This window comes from Crotalus tigris, unplaced genomic scaffold, assembly GCF_016545835.1.
Source record: "Crotalus tigris isolate CLP2741 ecotype Arizona unplaced genomic scaffold, ASM1654583v1 scf7180000018484.1034840, whole genome shotgun sequence".
NCBI classification, from domain to species: domain Eukaryota; kingdom Metazoa; phylum Chordata; class Lepidosauria; order Squamata; family Viperidae; genus Crotalus; species Crotalus tigris.
The window spans coordinates 451,521-470,869 of record NW_024097032.1 but is presented as its reverse complement, the minus strand read 5'-3'; the positions used below and the strand labels follow the sequence as shown (position 1 = coordinate 470,869).

Genomic DNA, 19,349 nt, shown 5'->3' with positions numbered 1-19,349 from the left:
CACAATGTAAAAAAGATGTTGAGACCCTAGAAAGAGTACAGAGAAGAGCAACAAAGATTATAAGGGGACTGAAGGCTAAAACATACAAGGAACAGTTGCTGGAATTGGGTATGTCTAGTTTAATGAAGAGAAGGACGAGGGGGACATGATAGCAGTCTTCCAATATCTCAGGTGCTGTCACAAAGAAGGGGAGGGTCAAGCTATTCTCCAAAACACCTGAAGGCAGGACAAGAAGCAACGGATGGAAACTAACCAAAGAGAGAAGCAACCTAGAACTAAGGAGAAATTTCCTGACAATTAGAACAATTAATCAGTGGAACAACCTGCCTCCAGAAGTTTGAATCCTCCAACACTGGAAGTTTTTAAGAAGAGACTGGACAGCCACTTATCTGAAATGATATAGGGTTTCCTTCCTGAGCGGAGGGTTGGACTAGATGACCTCTAAGGTCCCTTCCATCATCATCATCATTATTATTATTATTAATCGCATAGCCAGCCAGATGTTCAGACTGGATTTGGCATTTTTGTCTGCCTATCGAGTCCTTCCCAAGGACCTGGGATAGGCAGATGTGGATATTATTATTATTATTATTGTTGTTGTTGTTGTTGTTTTGTTGTTGTTATAGAAATATGAAAAGCACCTAAAGCAGATAAAACATTAAAATAACTAAAATGTTTTAAACAGCTAATTTAAAGAGTTATATCTTAGTTTTGATTTTATAATTTCTATTTAACATTTTGTCCTTATAGAGTGCATCAGCTTTAAAAACAAACAAAGCGAGATTGGAAATCAATTTTAAGTCAAAAAGGATAATGCTCTACAATTTGGAGCAAGGCCAAATTGCTCTATGTCAGAGAAATATAACTCTTTGAATAATGATGCCCCCAAAGATCTTCTGCAGATGTTAATAACCAAACCGGTTCTTGAAGCACTCCTTTAGATAGTTAGGCTCTTATCTGGTTTTGTTAATTATATTAATATTAATATAGCACCTTAATTTGAATACAAAGTGCATATCTTCCCAGTCAAGGCACTACAATCTTAATATGATAGAGAAATTTTGTGGTACATTTTGTATAATCAAAAATTGTGCAAGTATGGTCTTATGTAGCACACATTAAAATAGCCAGGTATATCATGACCAAAAATATGATTTAGGGAAGATATCAGCTGTAATTATTATCTTTACTTGTATTTCTTTGAAATACGAGGAAAATACATAGTGATTCCAAATTACAGATTTGGCCACAATTAAATGTTTCTATGTTAGGTTTCTTTAATAATTTCCTACATAATCTAATAGAACTGAGGTTGTTGTCAATATTTGATTCATTGCTTCTATCAAACATTAATTTCCAGCACTTTGTAGAAATATCTCCAGGATGCCTTCTGGATTGATTCCATGACTAGATTCTAATACAGTCAGTAAACATAGTGTGAAATCTGTTCCTCAGTTTTGCAATTACAGTCTTATGATGTTCTTTCTTTGGGAAACTAAAAGTAGACCAACTTTCCTATCCAGTTTGAATTGACATGCATTTCAGTTTAACATCTATTTGAAATTAGGATACAATTCTGCGCTTTCTTCAACAAAGTTGATCAATTTTGATTTGTGCTCATAAAGACTAATCTGTTTGAAATTACATTCTTTTGAATTAAGTCAATTAAGACTAATTAAGAAAAGAGTCTTCTAATACAGGGTCTCCAAATGCTGGGCTGCGGCCTGTTCAAAACCAGGTCACAGAAGAGATGGGCAAGCACGCGTGCATGAAGCACCACTTGCATGAGCTGTGCTTGGACACTTGTGCTTGTGCGCAAAACTCCATTTGTGCAAATGGAGCTTCAAGCACAAGTACCCCTCCACTCATGTGACTGAAGCTTCACTCTCTAGTGCTTGCCACTCACTAGAGAGCTTCACTCTCTAGTGCTTGCCACTCTCTTGCGCCAAAGCTCCATTTGTGTGACTGACAGGTGCAGTCACTGGCCACTCACACAAATGGAGCTGTGTGCGTGTGCACCTACCACTCACACACATTCCCTTCCCCCGCATTGGGCCAGGCCACCAAACTGGAAATGTTGGGGAGTGCTGTTCTAATACTTTAGATAATGTTGCTCATTGAAAATCTTCAGTAGAAAATGTAGAATCAAGAGCAAATCTATATGGTATATTTCATTAGATTTGGTTTGCTATCCAAAACATAAAAGATAGCTTGATGCTGACTCTTCCACTTTGCCTTACCTGAAGCCATTTCTTCCTAGTCCCATTTCAGTTCCAATATTGTAACCTGTTTGGAGACAAATCATCTCTAGAAAAAACTTTCAGTGAGAGGAGGGACTCATTATCCATCCTGCATACATCTTTTATTGTTTAAAATAGATCAACCTATAATTCATTTGTGATTGGGTAGATCTACAGCTGACAGATATGATTGGTGCTGCTAGTTTACTTATAAAATAAAAGTGCTTTATAAAAATTATACATAGAAGAACATACTAAATTATGCATAGTAAAATTAATACAGTGAAACATTTTAACATAGCATAAACTGAGCTAGAAGCTCTTAAAAAAACCAAATGACTTATCAAATAACTTGTATCTTAAAAATTAAGTCAACGTAGCCACCTGTTACAAACTGCAATGATGAAAAAAATGTCAAAAAGCATGTTGCAACTATATGACATAAAGTCCAGGCTTACATACTATTGTCTCATATTGGATACAAGTAGAAAATCATGCAACATGATATGTTTTGTTATTTGGGGTGAAGGATAATGAAAGGTTCAGGATGGTATTCCATAGTCTACTTATTACAATAAGGACACAGATCCTTATATATAAACCTTCTATTGAATATGACTTTCATAACAAGGAGAATTACTTGCAGTTGTTAGAATCATATAAACCCTTTGTCAGGTGCAATGATTTCAAGTGAATTATAGATTCAAGTTATAAACTATCGTGTTTTGTTACAATACCTTTCCAATTTTTGTATCCTTTTAAAATTAAAAAGGCCCAACTTAATTAACAGAAAGCTATTAATAGAATTAAGATTGCTTATATTTGAACCTTATTCTGACAGCATCAGAAATTTTGTTACATATGGAAATATATTTGCTGAAGTAGGGTTGTTCTCAATAAATTTCTATTTAAAGTTTATAAGTATCGGAAAACATAAATCTATATGAAATTAGGATAATAGTGCTACCTTATTCTTCCAGACAATTCACTTTTATATATTCACATATAAGTCATACATAGCAAATTTTAGTACAAGACTGCTTTCAAATATTTTTGATATAAAATGTAAAAAATGCAGTTTTCATCATTGTTTTATCCTTGTTGATATTTTCTTTGGAAAATGAAGAGCCAACATTTTTGTCAATAGGAGTAGTCTCTTTAAAATTTCAATCACATCTTTCTAAGGTAACATTTACGTCCTCACATCTTTAGCATCTATCAGACATGACATGGGACATATTCATTGACCCTAAAAATTTTCATCAGAATCATGCACTGAAAGGGGGCAGCCCCAGTCAGACAAGAGGCTCATTTCAATTTTAACAGCAGTAATTAAAGGTTAATTCACTGAGTCAGGATTAACGAGGAAAGTACAAATGATAGGCAAGCAGCTGCCTTTATAATACAAGATTAGAACAATGCAATTACAATCAGAATTAGAAAAAATCAACTTCCTGAAAGGTTCTGTAATGAATGAACTGCATTTCTCTGCTGTTAATTGTGCTACTTAAAGATAAGGATGATACAACAATAATTTTATTGTGATATTTCTTGATCAGCTGTGTTTAACAAGATAATTCTCTAAATTCAGCAATCAGCTGATACTTTGAGAATCACTGACAGCAGTTAAAAAAAACAATGATTGCCATTAAACCATAGAAGGTTGGTTAAAACAGAATAGTCAAACCTAACACACAAACCCAACACAGTATTTATTCTTATTAATGAAACATACTTGCTATGATGTTAATAAATATAAGGAAGATTATTGCAGCTCTTTTTCTTTTTATGATAGTAATGCTTTATTGTAATAAAGGGAAGTAAAATAGCTGGTTATTGTGAGATCTATTTTTGTGTGAGTATGGTTTACCTTATGTAACTGGCCTGTACATAACAAAGATTAAAGAATAGGGAAATCTTATGTTCAAGCAGTAATTATCTATGAGATATTTTTCAACTCATTTTGAAGTAGCTTTTAAAATATTTTCAATAGATGTATATCTTTTTAAATGATCTATTTCCTGCTGAATCTTAACATTGATGAAATTTTATTTTGTCAGATGTCATAGGATTCAGAACAGTTAAAAACTTTTGTTCTTAAATTTGCAAAGAAAATAATAAAAAATTGTCTCTTAAAGCAAGTTTTGATCAAACAAATTGACTGGTGTGTTGTTTTTATGTGTTTAATACATTTGTATGCTAGGATATGTAGGAGTATTGATGCGTAAAATATAATGATTCAATGGCATCATCCCAAGAAAGATATAGCACTTTTGAAAATTATCCAGCCCATGATACCAAAAACATTTGAGCTCAATACTGCTATTGTGATGGAAATGGTTTGTATGTGCAATAAAAGGTTTGCTTTATAAAATTAATACTTTCGCTAAGCAGGCAACAGCTGGTAAAACAGCTGTCTCATATATTCTGTAACTTACAAAAACGTGTGGGTTTTCTTTGATATTTAGATAAACCCAAGCATTGTTTGGCTCAAAAACTGGCCCAATTGTGTTCTTTACAATATTTTGACATTAAAAGCTTGGAGAAAAGGTATTTAAGTAGCTTTTGGTGCAGGCAGTTGATAACTTTTCATTCATAATTAGCTCATAGAGAACCGAGAGACATTGCAGGGAAATTGAACTGTCAGTGGGTAGAAACAAGCATTTGACCTCATCACATTGAGTGGGGCCCATCATAATTTGTTCATTTGGTGCCCATCAGCCCAGCCTCATCTCTCATACGGCACCTCGCTGACCTTCCCTCTCCAATTCCACTCAGTTCAGCTTTAATTATGACTCTGCAGACCTGAAGAAATATTGCAGCTTGCTCTCAAAAACCCTGAACTGCCACTCACCAAAAGATTGGTTTTTAACAGGTAATAAATGCCCAGAGGAAATGGTGCTGTGTCCCACACAGAACATACCAGCTCCTTTGGAGATTTTCTGGCCTCTCAAATATCCTATTGCTTGGTGGATTATAAAAGAAAATAAAAACATAGTGCTGAATTTAGTAATAAATGTATTAAGTAAGCTTTTTATATACGAAGGAAAAAACCTAGAGTTAATAATTGTATAAAAAGTGATTCTAGTAAATAAACATTAACTACTTTTTAATAATATAAGTTTTAATTGGCTTAATCAGCAGGTAATCAATTGCTCTTCCATTCACAGGTTAAAAGTCGTCACTCCCCACCCCACCCCGGTTTAATAGGTTTTCCAGGTTAAAGGCACATCCATTTAAGTCATAAACACATGCTAGCTTCTTTTCATTACAAATTTGGTGTAAAAGGAATGTAGGGGCAGCTTTCAATTTTGTATTCATATATAGCACATTATTGGAAAAAAATAACTACTGTTCATTCTTTTAATCAGCTGTGGATTTCTCTTTGCTGAAATTTGAACTAGTTTGTATTAATCCACTTTTTTCCTAATAAGATACAGAACAGAAGAATTGTTGGTAGTTTGGATTCCCACATTGAGGAAAAATATTAAATGGCTTCTTCACTAGGAGAACAATAAATCTTTTATTCAGTATCTTCAGAAAGATCCTGATAGTTTGCTATGCAATCCAATTAAATATAATGAATTCAAATAATTATTGATAACCTAAAATTAATATTGCATATTTTAAATTTATTACTTGGGGATTTTAAGAAGTAGAAAAAGGGTCCACACAGTAATTATTTCAAATTAACACCTTTTGTAGATTAAATATTTTGATCTAATAAGCAGGCATTGCATTATTCTGTGTTAAATAATTTTGATAAGGCTACATTTCATCTACTAGTACTACCTCTTCCAAGACAGTTTGTGCAATAACCCATGAAAATGGAGGTTCAGTAATGTATGATTGAAAAGTTTGAAAACCCAATTTAGGGTCTAAAAACTTATAACTGAAGTCTTGAAGGCAAATAGAAGTATTCAAAACTACAGTGTATCCTTGTAGTGAATGTGAAACTGTCAGCAGGATTTTCAGGTCATTTGACAAAAAGGATACAGGTGCAGTAGTTAGCAGTGAAGGTGACTGCTAGTTTCATCAATCACTTTGCCTTTCTTTAAGTTAATACATAATGGACCCCTTCAATCAGCTTCCTTGTTCTTTGTCACTTGTTTAGAAAAAGAAAAAAAAGTGAAAAGGCTGGGCTTTAAAGTCAAGGCTACAAAATGAATTGTTTCTTATTTACAAAAGGAAAGGAGATGTCAGAGTGAGCAGAAGCTTTTCATAAAATGTTGAGTTTGTCAGTAGAGCTAATATGCAGGTTGAAGCTTTTTTCCCATAGGCCTTTATGGTGCTTGTAAAACTAAAGAATTCAAACAAAAATGTGAAATTAAAGTAATGGTCAGTGGCAAAGTACAAACTTAATTCAAGGAAACGTATTCATAAGTATAGGCTTTATTTACTAGAGTTAGAATTGGTAATACCAATGGCACCAGAGATTGCATTTATAATTAAGTCCTGGTCTTTTTGAATAATATTTACCTAATATACCACTAATATTTTCACATACAAAATATTGCATAATCTTTCCTTGCAGCAAACCAGATGCACTGATTTAAATATCTGCCTCTGGTTATACAAAATTGTGCTCTGAATTGAGTGTTTGTCTGTAGTTCCTATATCATAGTACAGCATATAACCTCCAAACTATGTAAGTTGCTCTTGGAACATATCATTGCTTGTTTGAAAGGGTTTTTTTGTTGTTGCCACTGTTTTTTACAAATACTCTTTGTTGCCTATCAGATTCATGGATCCAACTGAATTTTAGGACTTTGAGAAATGGGTTAAAGTCTTTTCTTTAATAAGCAGGCACGGAAGAAAAGGTAACAGGTTGCAAAGCACCATTCCCTTGTATCATTTACAAAAAATCTCTGGGGCTGTATAAAATGTATAGGCACTTGTGTAAACATGCAGACTTGCTGCAATCCGATGCTATATCAGTGTGTGAGCTCTATAATAGCTTCATAGATTGCTGTGAATTTTTCAGAACCTGAATGGGTAGATAACAGATTACAAAATATTTATCATTCCTTGATCATCAGGCAAATAGGTACCTCTCTGTCTATTAAAAGGCTGTACCAAGAGAAATAAGAAGTTCCTAGTAAACCTAAAATAGATGAGGAGCTGAAGTAAAAGTATGAGCTATCAAGATTTCTATAAAGTCATCTCTTTTCTCTTTTAAATAAAGGGAAGGGTTTGTGAGAATCTTGTTTTTGATTGTCAAGAGCATGACACCTTTTTGCTACAATTTTAAGATCAAATTGATAAATGAAAGTTGGATCTAGGCCTAATCATACTTAAGAATGATTAATTTAAGTAATATTGATTTCACTGGGTCTAATGATTAAATCATGGATCCCACACAATTAACCAATCATAATAATTACATCTGCGCTAATTCTTTTTTTCACCATGCTCTTTAAATGATACCTGAAAGTGGCTTATTTTTGCTACACTGTAATCACCAGTTCAGTGATTGCTTACAAAAATAATAATAAATAATGGGATGTTAACAGTTATATTGGAGATAGTTAACAGTTATATTGGAGATAGTATTCCATTGAAATCAATATAGGAATGTGGAGTTTTTTTACCCAATGGATTATTTTAACCCAGATGAAAGTCTAATATTTATTTGAAACTTTTTGCTTACTGCTTCAGATTTTTTAAAAAATATATTGGTATTAAAGCATGAGCACAAACATATGGGATATATGGGAAGAGAAGTTTCTTCAAGCACTGTAATCCCAAGCAGTGAAGGACTTTAGAAATTGAAAGCAACACATTGAGTGAAGTTAATAAATAATTGTGTGTTGTATCCATATGATCCAATTCCAATCAGTAATCTTACCACAGTATTTTGTGCAAAGTGAAGTTTCAGCATGTGGATACTGTATATCTTCTGTGCACATACACACACATACACAGAGAGACAGAGACACAATGATGCTTAAATATTTAACTTGGTTCTCTTTATCTAGTTTTAGGACGCGTGGAGAACAGATCATACTTTAAGTTGCATTTATGCAGAAATACTGAAAGTTCAAAAGGATTCACAAACCTTTAAGCATCACAGTATTGAATACACCACACACACATACACACACACACACACACACACACAGAGAGAGAGAGAGAGAGAGAGAGAGAGAGAGAGAGAGAGAGAATGATACATGACAAAAAGTTACTGTAGTGAGACCAATTCATTTCCATGTCATACCAGCTGAAATAATGGTGTCTCTTGTACTTCCAAGTTCAGAAATGGATCTAAAAGCAACCCCAACCACTAGATCAGGGGTGTCAAGCTGCCGGCCCGTGGGCCAGACGTGTCACGTGGAAGCTGCGCCCACCCCATTGCCAGCAATGGCAAAACCGGCCCGATACGTCACGTGACGTCGTGAGTTTGACATGCTTGCACTAGATCCTTTAAAGGGCATTCAGTCTCATCCAAATCAGATTTAGCATTACTCCTCTGGACAGTGAAAAGTACCACTGTTTTATCTGATGATTATTGAGAGTGGTGTAGATGTGCCTCTTTCCTTATTTAGTATATTTTCCCCAGTTTCCTGGTATTCTGACATTCAATAACCACATAGATAATTTATTTCAATTGGACTGATTGCTTTGGGGTTCAAATACTTTTATATTTTTTAAAAATAATTCAAATACTTGGGGACTTTGTGGAAAGTAGGCTACAAAAGCCATTAAAAGAGTTCAGTTTTGGTAAAAAAAGGTAAAGGTAATTTAACTTCTTGATTACTGCTCCTTACATTCCCAGGACACTTGGAGGGTTTGGCTTTATGAAGTATATCAGTATAAAGCTTTCAGCTATGCCTTGCAAAAACCAGTGATAAACTTTTAGGGAAATTAGTGAATTATATTTCTCTGGAAAGAGGAATTTTTAAACAAAATCATATACTTACAGGTAGGTATGAAAATAATTAATGGGAATCCAGTGACATGTAGAATAAATGACTAAGTTCTATGTTTTGTTTTGTTCTTTCATTTTGTTTCTGCTTATTTACCAGATTATATGTAATACGTGAAACTCCTTTTATAAAAGTAACTAATTACATTAGCTCTTAATTATTAGAAATATTAGTAGCAAATCTAAGTGCAGGTGATCCTTAACTTACGACCATAATTGGGACTGGAATTTTTGTTACTAAGCAATGTCATTAGGTGAGCCATCACATGACTGAGCCTGATTTTATTACCATTTTACCATGGATGTTAAGCGAATCATATGGTCATTAAGTGAATTATGCAGTTATTAAGCAAATCCACCTTCCTCAATTGACTTTGTTCAGCAGGAAAGGTTGCAATCATGATCATATAATTGCAAGATGCTGCAATCATCATCAATTTTTTCTATTCTCCATTTTTTTCTAATCCTCAAAACCATGTCATAAGTGGGGTTTTTTTTTTATGCAAAAAGTTGGTAAGAGGTTCCCAGTCAGCCATAAATGTAAATATTATCTTTTCTCAAATCAACCAATTATTTCTTTATTTTGGGTGGTATCAAATCTTTCTACTTATGAGCATATAATAGTCTCACTGCAGTTGTCATATATAAAAACAAAGTTCTACAACTTTTTTCTAATTGCCTATCCATTAGTCTCAAAAAACCAGTCTCCTGTTTCAATTGTACTTTAATTTTTAAAATCTTCTGAATTAATACATATATTTATATCCAGTCTAAACATGATAAAATGCCCTTTTATATTATTCTCATTTGCAGCAAAGATTTGAAACACCTTTATAAGAAATTTTGGACAATTTCTTTGGTGACAAATACAAAGTACGACTAATGAATACACCAAAATTTTTATATTCTTTTTATGTTTCTCTGATATCGTACTGATCATTTCTAGCATGCTGATCTAAATAATGATTCAATCATTTCAATTTCACCTTATTAGGACAAAATATACAAGCAGACTGCTCAAAGGACCTTAAACTCTGAATCATTTACAGGTGTGCCATTGGCTTTGTGTAGCATTTTGAGAGATTCTCGAAGGGCCACAAAAAGGATGGTGATGGCCTATACCTTTTGTTACTGAATAGCGGCATTAACCTACCCTGTTAGGACTACAGAGTTGGATTGGAATTTCATCAGAATGTTGATTATACTCAGGACTTCTATATGTTAATACATAAATCATAGTAATAGGGGTAGTTTATCATGAACCAGGAAGTCCCTCAGATAGTCAAGACCTAAGCAGCTTCAAGTTTGAAATGTTTGAAATTATAATAACAGCACTATGTATTGTGAACAGAATTTCCAGTGTTGGAGTGACATGAACACAATGCCAGCAAGAGTAAACAGTCTAAATAACACATTTAACCAGTTCAGACTCTCAACACTTCTAAAAGGAGTTGTGTATAGATGGCATTGCAATATTCTAAATGTGTTACAGTAATGGCCAGAGCATAAGTGACTATTTCGTATTGATATAGGAAGAGCAAATAGTTACACACAAAATCAAGTTGTGGAAACAACTATTGAGTCCTGAAGATTGATGGTTAGTGTAGTTTCAAGGAACAAGCCAATTCCTAAGCCAATTGAATCTAAATTCTTAAACCAGATGTCCTACTGACCAGCATTACTTCAGTTTGGTCTAAAAACACTCTCAGCTGGCTTATTCTTACCCAAAAATTTGAATCCAAGCATATCCGAGATCATCCATCATTTTTTTGGAGTTTGGTGATATTAAGCAACTTAATGGCAATTAATATATTGGAGAGAGTCAGATAACATTCCTTACAGTTTCATATATTCAACATGGGTATGAACCCTATGAAAAGCTACAACCTATACTTAAAACAATACTTTCTGGGCATGACTCAACAGAACAAATTTGCAATTCAATAATATTTTCATTTGGAAAAGGGTGCGCTGAAGTAGTAATTATCTTTATTCAAATAATGGGTGTTTTTTTTAAATTAAAAATGCATTTAAGTATTCAAAGTACTGAGAGAAATTAAATTAAGTCTCTGAATGCACAAGTAATAATGAATACTTTGTGACCTGCAGAGAAATGTAATTCTTTTAAGCTTCAATTTTTACATCAGTTCAATGCTTTATACATGGCAACCTATATCAGTTAAATTGGCAATTTTTATTGAGAGTTGTAGAGAAAATGAATTTTGGGATAAATTTTTATATGCTCTTAAGGTTATATATGAACAACAATCGGCACAAATTATAATTAATGGGGGATTAACAGAAGCATTTAAAATTGAAAAGGGTACAAGACAGGGATGTCCATTATCTCCATTGCTACTTGTTTTAACAATGGAGATTTTATTAATTAAAATTCGTGAATCAACTACAATAAAGGGAATAAAAATAAATAAGAATGATTATAGGTTGAGAGATTTTGCTGATGATTTGGTTATGACATTATCTCAACCGACACACTCGGTAAAGGATTTGGTGGAAATCATAACCCAGTATGGGAAAGTCTCTGGTTTTAAGCTAAATAATAATAAGACTAAAATATTATCGAAAAATATGTCTATGAAGGAAAAGGATATGTTAGCTAAATTGACAGGTTTTGAAATAGTGAAAAAGGTTAAATATCTGGGAGTATACATTACAGCTTCTAATGCTAAATTGTATAAAATAACTATGAAACACTATGGGTAAAAGTGCAAAAGGATTTAAATGATTGAAAAAACTACAATTATCTTTGCTGGGGAGAATCTCAGCGGTTAAAATGAATGTTCTTCCAAAGTTTCTTTTTTTGTTTCAAATGATATCTATTTTGAAAAAAGATGCCAATTTGGATGAATGGCAGAAGGATATTAATAAATTTATTTGGGCGGGGAAAAAACCAAGAGTTAAGTTCAAGATTATACAAGATGTACGGGAAAGAGGAGGACTTAAAGCGCCTAATCTGAAATTATATTATGATGCGGTGGCTTTAACATTGATTAGTGATTGGCTTAATTTAACAAATAAAAATATACTTTGTCTTGAGGGATGGGATTTACTATATGGATGGCACACATATCTGATTTATGGTAAAAAAGTAGATCAGGTTTTTAAATCCCATATTTTAAGAAGTATTTTATTGCGTGTCTGGAAGAAGTATTATTATAGGTCAGTGGTTCTCAACCTTTTTAATGCCACGACCTCCAACTGGTCGTAAGTCGAGGACTACTCAACCGGTCGTAAGTCAAGGACAACTCAACTGGTGCAGCACCGTTTGCAGAATGGGACTTTTGACGGGCTCAGCAGGGCAGAGACAGCCTGGACAATTCCTATTGGCTTTTGAAAGCCAATAGAATTAGACTCTATTCAAGAGAGTCTATTCTATTGGCTTTCAAAAGCCTATAGAATAAAAGGGAGTAGTACAGCTAAGGAACCGGGGGGAAAATGGCGGACTGCGCTGTTTGGTGACCCCCGTGAAATGGTTGTTCGACCCCAAATGGGGTCCCGACCCACAGGTTGAGAACCACTGTTATAGGTTAAATTATAAAATACCAATTTGGGGGATTCCTGGACACGCAATAGAGGGGGTATCTAGGGGTGTGAACTTGGATAGGATTTCTTATAAGGAATTACTTAGATTGGTAGGGAAGGATTGGCAATTAAAATTTTTAGTTGAGTTAAAGCAGGAAAATATTGTACAGTCTTGGTTTCAGTATAACCAATTGTTGGTTAGGTGGAGCTTAGATCAAAAGGTTGGTATTACTTTAGGGGATGAGAATTTGGTAAAACAGATTAAAGATTCAAATCGAGCCCACATAAAGAGAATTTATAATGTTTTAATAGAATTGAATTCTGAAATGGATTTAGTTAAAGTTTGTATGATAAAATGGGCTCAAAATATTCAAGAATCGATTTCATTGGATACATGGGAGGTAATTTGGGTTAGAAATGTAAAATTTACTCAGGCTCAAAGTTTAAGAGAAAATTTTTATAAAATGTTTTATAGGTGGCATTTGGATCCCCAAAAGCTGTCTTATATGTATCCCAATTTACAGCCCAAATGCTGGAGATGTAGCTTGGATGCAACCTATTTTCATATTTGGTGGACTTGTAGAAATATAAAAGCTTTTTGGATTAAGATTTGGTGGGACATTCAAAAGATTTTTAAAAGAAAGATAAAGTTCATGCCACAACTATTTTTGTTGGGTATTATTGTAGATTGTGATGCTAAATAAACTAATTTGATGTTGAATTTTATAACAGCTGCAAGGTTATTAGTAGGGCAATATTGGAAGAAAGATTCTTTGCCTACTATAGAAGATTGGACGCTTAAGGTGTCAAATTTAGCAGAAATGGCAAAAATTTCTGCTTACTTGAAGGATCACTCACAAGAAAGATATATTTCGGTTTGGAGAAGATGGATAGATTATATTCAGAATAAATATGGGATTAAAAAGTTTCATTTAGCCTATGAGTAAACTTTTTTGTTGTTGTTAATTGCGAAGTCGTGTCCGACCCATCGTGACCCCATAGACAATGTTCCTCTAGGTCTTCCTGTCCTCTACCATCTTCTGGAGTCCATTTAAGTTCACACCTACTGCTTCAGTGACTCCATCCAGCCATCTCATTCTCTGTCGTCCCCTTCTTCTATTGCCCTCAATCTTTCCCAGCATTAGGCTCTTCTCCAGTGAATCCTTCCTTCTCATTAGGTGGCCAAAGTACTGGAGTTTCAACTTCAGGATCTGGCCTTCCAAAGAGCAGTCGGGGTTGATCTCTTCTAGGACTGACCGGTTTGAACGCCTTGCAGTCCAAGGGACTCGCAGGAGTCTTCTCCAGCACCATAGTTCAAAGGCCTCAATTCTTGGCGCTCAGCCTTTCTTATGGTCCAACTTTCACAGCCATACATTGCAACTGGGAAAACCATGGCCTGGACTATACGCACTTTTGTTGGCAGGGTGATGTCTCTGCTTTTTAGTATGCTGTCTAGATTTGCCATAGCGTTCCTCCCCAGGAGCAAGCGTCTTTTAATTTCTTGGCTGCAGTCCCCATCTGAGGTGATCTTGGAGCCCAGAAAAATAAAATCTGTCACTACCTCCATTTCTTCCCCATCTATTTGCCAGGAATTGAGAGGGCCGGATGCCATGATTTTGGTTTTCTTAATGTTGAGTTTCAGTGAGTAAACTTTAGAGTATTATTAATAGTTTCTTTTTTTTAATTTTTATTAGTTTTAGTATGATTTAACAATATTGATTTGTTTATATTATTATGTTTATTTTTAATTTGTTTATATTTATGTTATAAGGGAGTTAAAGTGTGTTATGGACTTGGTTACTTGTATAGTTGGGTAATGTTTTTTTTTTAGAGTTGGATTGTTTATTTGTAACCCTGTACTCAGCTCTGGGAAGTGGGGGAGAGGGGGGTAGGGGTGGGTAGGTCTTGGGATGTATATTGTATAAAACTTTTCAATTAAAAAAAATAATATTTTTATTTGGAAAAGGGTGCACTGAAGTAGTAATTATCTTTATTCAAATAATGGGTGTTTTTTTAAATTAAAAATGCATTTAAATATTCAAAGTACTGAGAGAAATTGAATTAAGTCTCTGAATGCACAAGTAATAATGAATACTTTGTGACCTGCAGAGAAATGTAATTCTTTTAAGCTTCAATTTTTACATCAGTTCAATGCTTTATACATGGCAACCTATATAGGGAATTAAATGTCTCTCAACTTCTGATCTGCCAAGCCCAATGGAGCAGATGGCATGTATATGCTTGCTAGCATTATCTTTTTGCAGTCCCAGAGAGACAGCAAGAGGTAATTTAACTGGTGCTTAGTGGGTTGCCCCTAGGTGGTAGGTAGAACATGTGGCTCCAGGTTGTACATTGTGGTCCTTTTTTGTTTCAGGTGTTTTACTTTTGGAATCCTTACCCCTTGTGCAGAAAGACACTTAACAATGTTTTAAGCTAGTAGTACTATATCAGTTTCTGTCTCTGTGCTTGTAATGCTAATACAAACTCTAGGCCTGTTTGGTTCTGAAACTTTAAAAAATTTTCTGAATTTTATCATAAAGATAAATGATCTGGAATGATTTTGTAAATTTCTAAGATTGGGGAAAGTTTTGGAATGCTTTTATAAATAGCTAGGTCACAGAAAGCTATAATACATTTCAGCCCCAAAACTAATTTGCAAGATGACTTTTTTCATTGCAGCACATTAATTTGCCCTCACTTGACTTCTGGATTGCATATTTTTGCAAAACTATCTCAGAGTTTAGCACTTTGAATTGTACATGTTCTTTTTATTTTTAATCTATATTTCAGTCAACTTAAGCAGTGGCATTAACCATTTTATGATTTTAATTTTAAATCTACCCCTAAGAATCACACATGCCATATCATAAAATAACTATTAGTAATTAGTTTGTATCATATAAATCTAACTTGAGTTGATAATACGGTCCATTACCAGCTAACTGCACAGAATATTTTTCATTTTACACTCTTCAGTTGCTTTTTAGTGAAGTGTTGAAAATATGAAGCTTTTTCCTTTCTAAAATTGTATGCTGTCTGTTAGTGAGATAACAGCTCTTATAAATGTTTCAGTAAGCACTAAGCAGACAGTTATGTGCACTCTCATTCCACGCTTATTTGCTTACTATAATAAACTGATAAAATATGTGTGGCTTGTCTCTATATCTACAGACACATAGATTTTCTTTATATGTCTACTGAACTGATTAGTTATTTCCCCAAAACATACAAAAGTATATAGGCAATTTTCTTAACCATATGTCAGTGGGATTTGTTGTTGGTTATCATACTATGACTAAATGCATGTTAATGCATTAAGTCCTGTAGTTGTGCTATTTGAACATTTTAATTGAACCAGTCCTAAAAGAAACAGTTCCATCCATTCTCAGGTGAAAATTGTCTTGAGTACCATAATTCATGCTAAAGTACTGTACAGCTCAGATAATCAGAGACACAGGAAACAGCACCAGAAAAGCAAGAGCAATCAAAGAAAAACAATACCCCCATATCCACATAGGATTGGTAGGACAAGCTGCTATATATAATCAACCACCAGATCTCATTTTCCTATTGATGATGTAACTTAGTGTACTAATGAAATGTATTGATGATATAACTTAGTGTACTAATGAAATGTCCGCAAGAAAAACCAGGCCCGGAGAACTAGAATCTCAATATTTTTGGAATTACTTTCCATTATTTTCCCTTTGCAATATACTAAGTCTGCACACTGGGATGTTTTAGCTTATTCATGAAAACTCATTTTTTAAGGTTTATTTTTCCACTGCACTTATTAGTATTTTTAATCAATTTAATATAACCATTTCACAGCAATTGTAAATCACATTAGGCTTTATATAAATAAGAAGCACTCTACAAATACTTTAACAAAATATTTATTTAGTCAAATAACATATTCATGACCCTATGCTATCAGTAGTTATATGAATTTATTATTAATTGAGCCCAAAATTTCTGTTTCTAAGCAAGACAGTAGTTAAAAGAGTTTTGCCCCATTTTACCATCATTCTTGCCACTACGGTTGTTAAGAAAGTAACACAGTTTTAAGTGAATCTGGCTTCCCTATTAATATTGCTTGTCAGAAAGTCACAGCAAGCAAAGTCAATGGGGAAGCCAGTGACTTTCTCTGACATTTATTTTCTTGTTGTTTTATTTATTACTTAATCAAATTTATATAGCTGTCTATCTCACCAAAAGTGACTGAGTGCTGCACAACAAGCGAATTGAAATCTCATATAAAAGCAACCATATAAAAGATATAAAAAACACTTTAACAGCTAAATATGATAAAAAACAGAGATACAAACCCTAGGCAAAGAAAGGGTAAGAATAACCAGATTTATTTATTTATTTATTTATTTATTTATGAGACTTATATACTGCTTTAAGTGTAAGTACTCTCTAAGTAGTGTACACCAGTAAGCAATGTATATATATATTTACATTGCCCCCAACAATCTGGGTCCTCATTTTACCTACCCCGGAAGGATGGAAGGCTGAGTCAACCTTGAGCCGGTGAGATTTGAACCGCTGACCTGCTGAACACAGTCAGCTAAAGTGGCCTGCAGTACTGCACTCTAACTGCTGCGCCACCTCGGCTCTTAGATCAGCAATGGAGCCATCTTTCCCGGGAAGTCTCTAGGATAATATAACCAGATCTTGAAGTTCTTCCAGAATGTCAAAAGGAATGGTTTTCCATTGTGATTTTAAAATGGCTTTGATAATTTTCTGCTTCTTACTAAAAATATCACAAGAGATATTTCAACTGAGAATAGTATTCAGTCTGATCAAGTAAAACAGAATTTCATGAAATGCTAGCTGCACATGGAATGCAATATTGTCTGATGGGGCCAAGCTACCTATAGAACTATCTTTGTCCCTTCACATCGACCCATTCCATCCAATCAGGCAGGGAAGTGTATGTTGTAGACCCTGTCAGTTAAAGAACTCCAACTGGCATGGTCTAGGAAGAGAGCCTTCTCTGCCATTGCCCCCACTCTGTGGAATATTCTCCCCTCAGAGGTGAGGCAGAGCCCCCCCTTTTGGCATTCCAAAAAGTAGTTAAAACATGGTTCTGCGGCCTTGTGTGGGAAGTGCATGGGGTTGGCTGGTGGCCTGAGGGCATATTTGATTGTTCACAATTATTTAGTAGTGTATAATTACACATTTGTTTTTCATGTATAACAGGTCAGTGCACCTTTCTTTGTGCCAATGAAATCTCATGAACTCCTTCACCGAATGAGTGGAAAAGGATTAGCAGCCAATTATCACTTCTCAAGACATCCATGCATTTACAGTGATCAGATGGTATCTGTACAAGTGACGCTGATTAACGCCACAGACCAAAAGATAGAGAATATCCACTTAAGTGAAAAGAAGCTGCCAGCTGGCATGAGAATGCATGTATTTAATTCAATAGGTAATTGAATTCTTATCTTAAAACTCTCTGGATTTCATTGTATAAATTAAAAAGTACTGATTTGGATGGTTTTTAAAAATCACAAGTGTATTTATCAACTTAGTTCATGACTTAATTAGCCTTTTATATTTATTGAATGTTTTATGGTGCAGAACATGATTATATTTGCAATGCCATTGAAATATTTTGTAATCTGTGACCTGATTTGTAAGTTTTCTAAACAGTTTCTTTTCTGAGCAGGCATGATTAAGATGTAAGCTTGTACTACATTTTTAGAAAGTAGTTTCATATAAAATAGCACATCACTGCATAAGGTATTTACTGGGGGCCCTATACAAAATTTGTGGTATGACATCATGATGCAAATTCTACTTTTTATGTACCGTATATTCCGACGTATAAGATGACTTTTGAGAGTGTCGAAACAGCCTCCGAACTCGGGGGTCGTCTTATACGCCAAGTCGTCTTATACGCCGGAAATAAGGTAGTTTCTGGTGTAGAAGACGTCTTTCTAGGCATGCGACTCAGCGTCGATCGTCTTATACGCCAGAAATACCGGTAGTTTCCAGCGTATAAGATGACTTTCTAGGCATTCTACTCGACGGCGATGGTCTTGTGACTCGGCGTTGATCGTCTTGCGACCCGGCGTCGAACTAGGGGGTCGTCTTATACGCCGGGTCGCCCTATATGCCGGAATATACGGTACTTGAACAGAATATTATGAGACAAATATGAAAGGGTAGAGTTAGCCTTTAGCACATGTTTTGTCATTTGGGGGCTCCCATTGGAAACAAACACGTGCACCAAATAGCAGTGATAAAATGCTCTGGATTATACCCTCAAACATAGTGGACTCCTGCAGTTATAACAGAACTTTTCCACTTCATCCCCATCTCTCCTCTCCTCCCCACCCAGTAAGGTGTTAAATACTATTTTCTTGCTATTTGTTGTTTAAAATGTTTTTAAAACCCATGTGACAATTTTCCCATCTCTCTCTGTAGTTTCCTATTTCCTATTTCTATATTTCATTTTTTTAAATTGAGCAATTAATTAATTAATTTCTATGGTTATAGAAACATTAATGATGCCCTAATAGTATCTCTGATATATATCATAGATATACAGGCTTGCAAAATTATAAATGTATCTTCCTTTAGCTTCTCAGGGTGTTGACAGATGGTTTATTCAAATTGTAATTTTC

General features: G+C 34.4%; 1 protein-coding gene across 4 annotated transcripts in view; it reads left to right on the top strand.

The window, feature by feature from the left end:
- The window catches only part of AP3B1 (adaptor related protein complex 3 subunit beta 1), a 170,089-nt gene that overhangs the window by 111,334 nt on the left and 39,406 nt on the right, over positions 1 to 19,349 (top strand). For all 4 annotated transcript variants that reach the window (XR_005557848.1, XM_039352816.1, XM_039352815.1 and 1 more), the window contains exon 23: positions 17,917 to 18,148. Coding sequence is in view for 3 of the 4 variants with exons in the window: in XM_039352816.1 (XP_039208750.1) it covers positions 17,917 to 18,148 (232 nt within the window). In the remaining variant the exon portion in view is untranslated. The remainder of the gene's footprint in view (positions 1 to 17,916; positions 18,149 to 19,349) is intronic.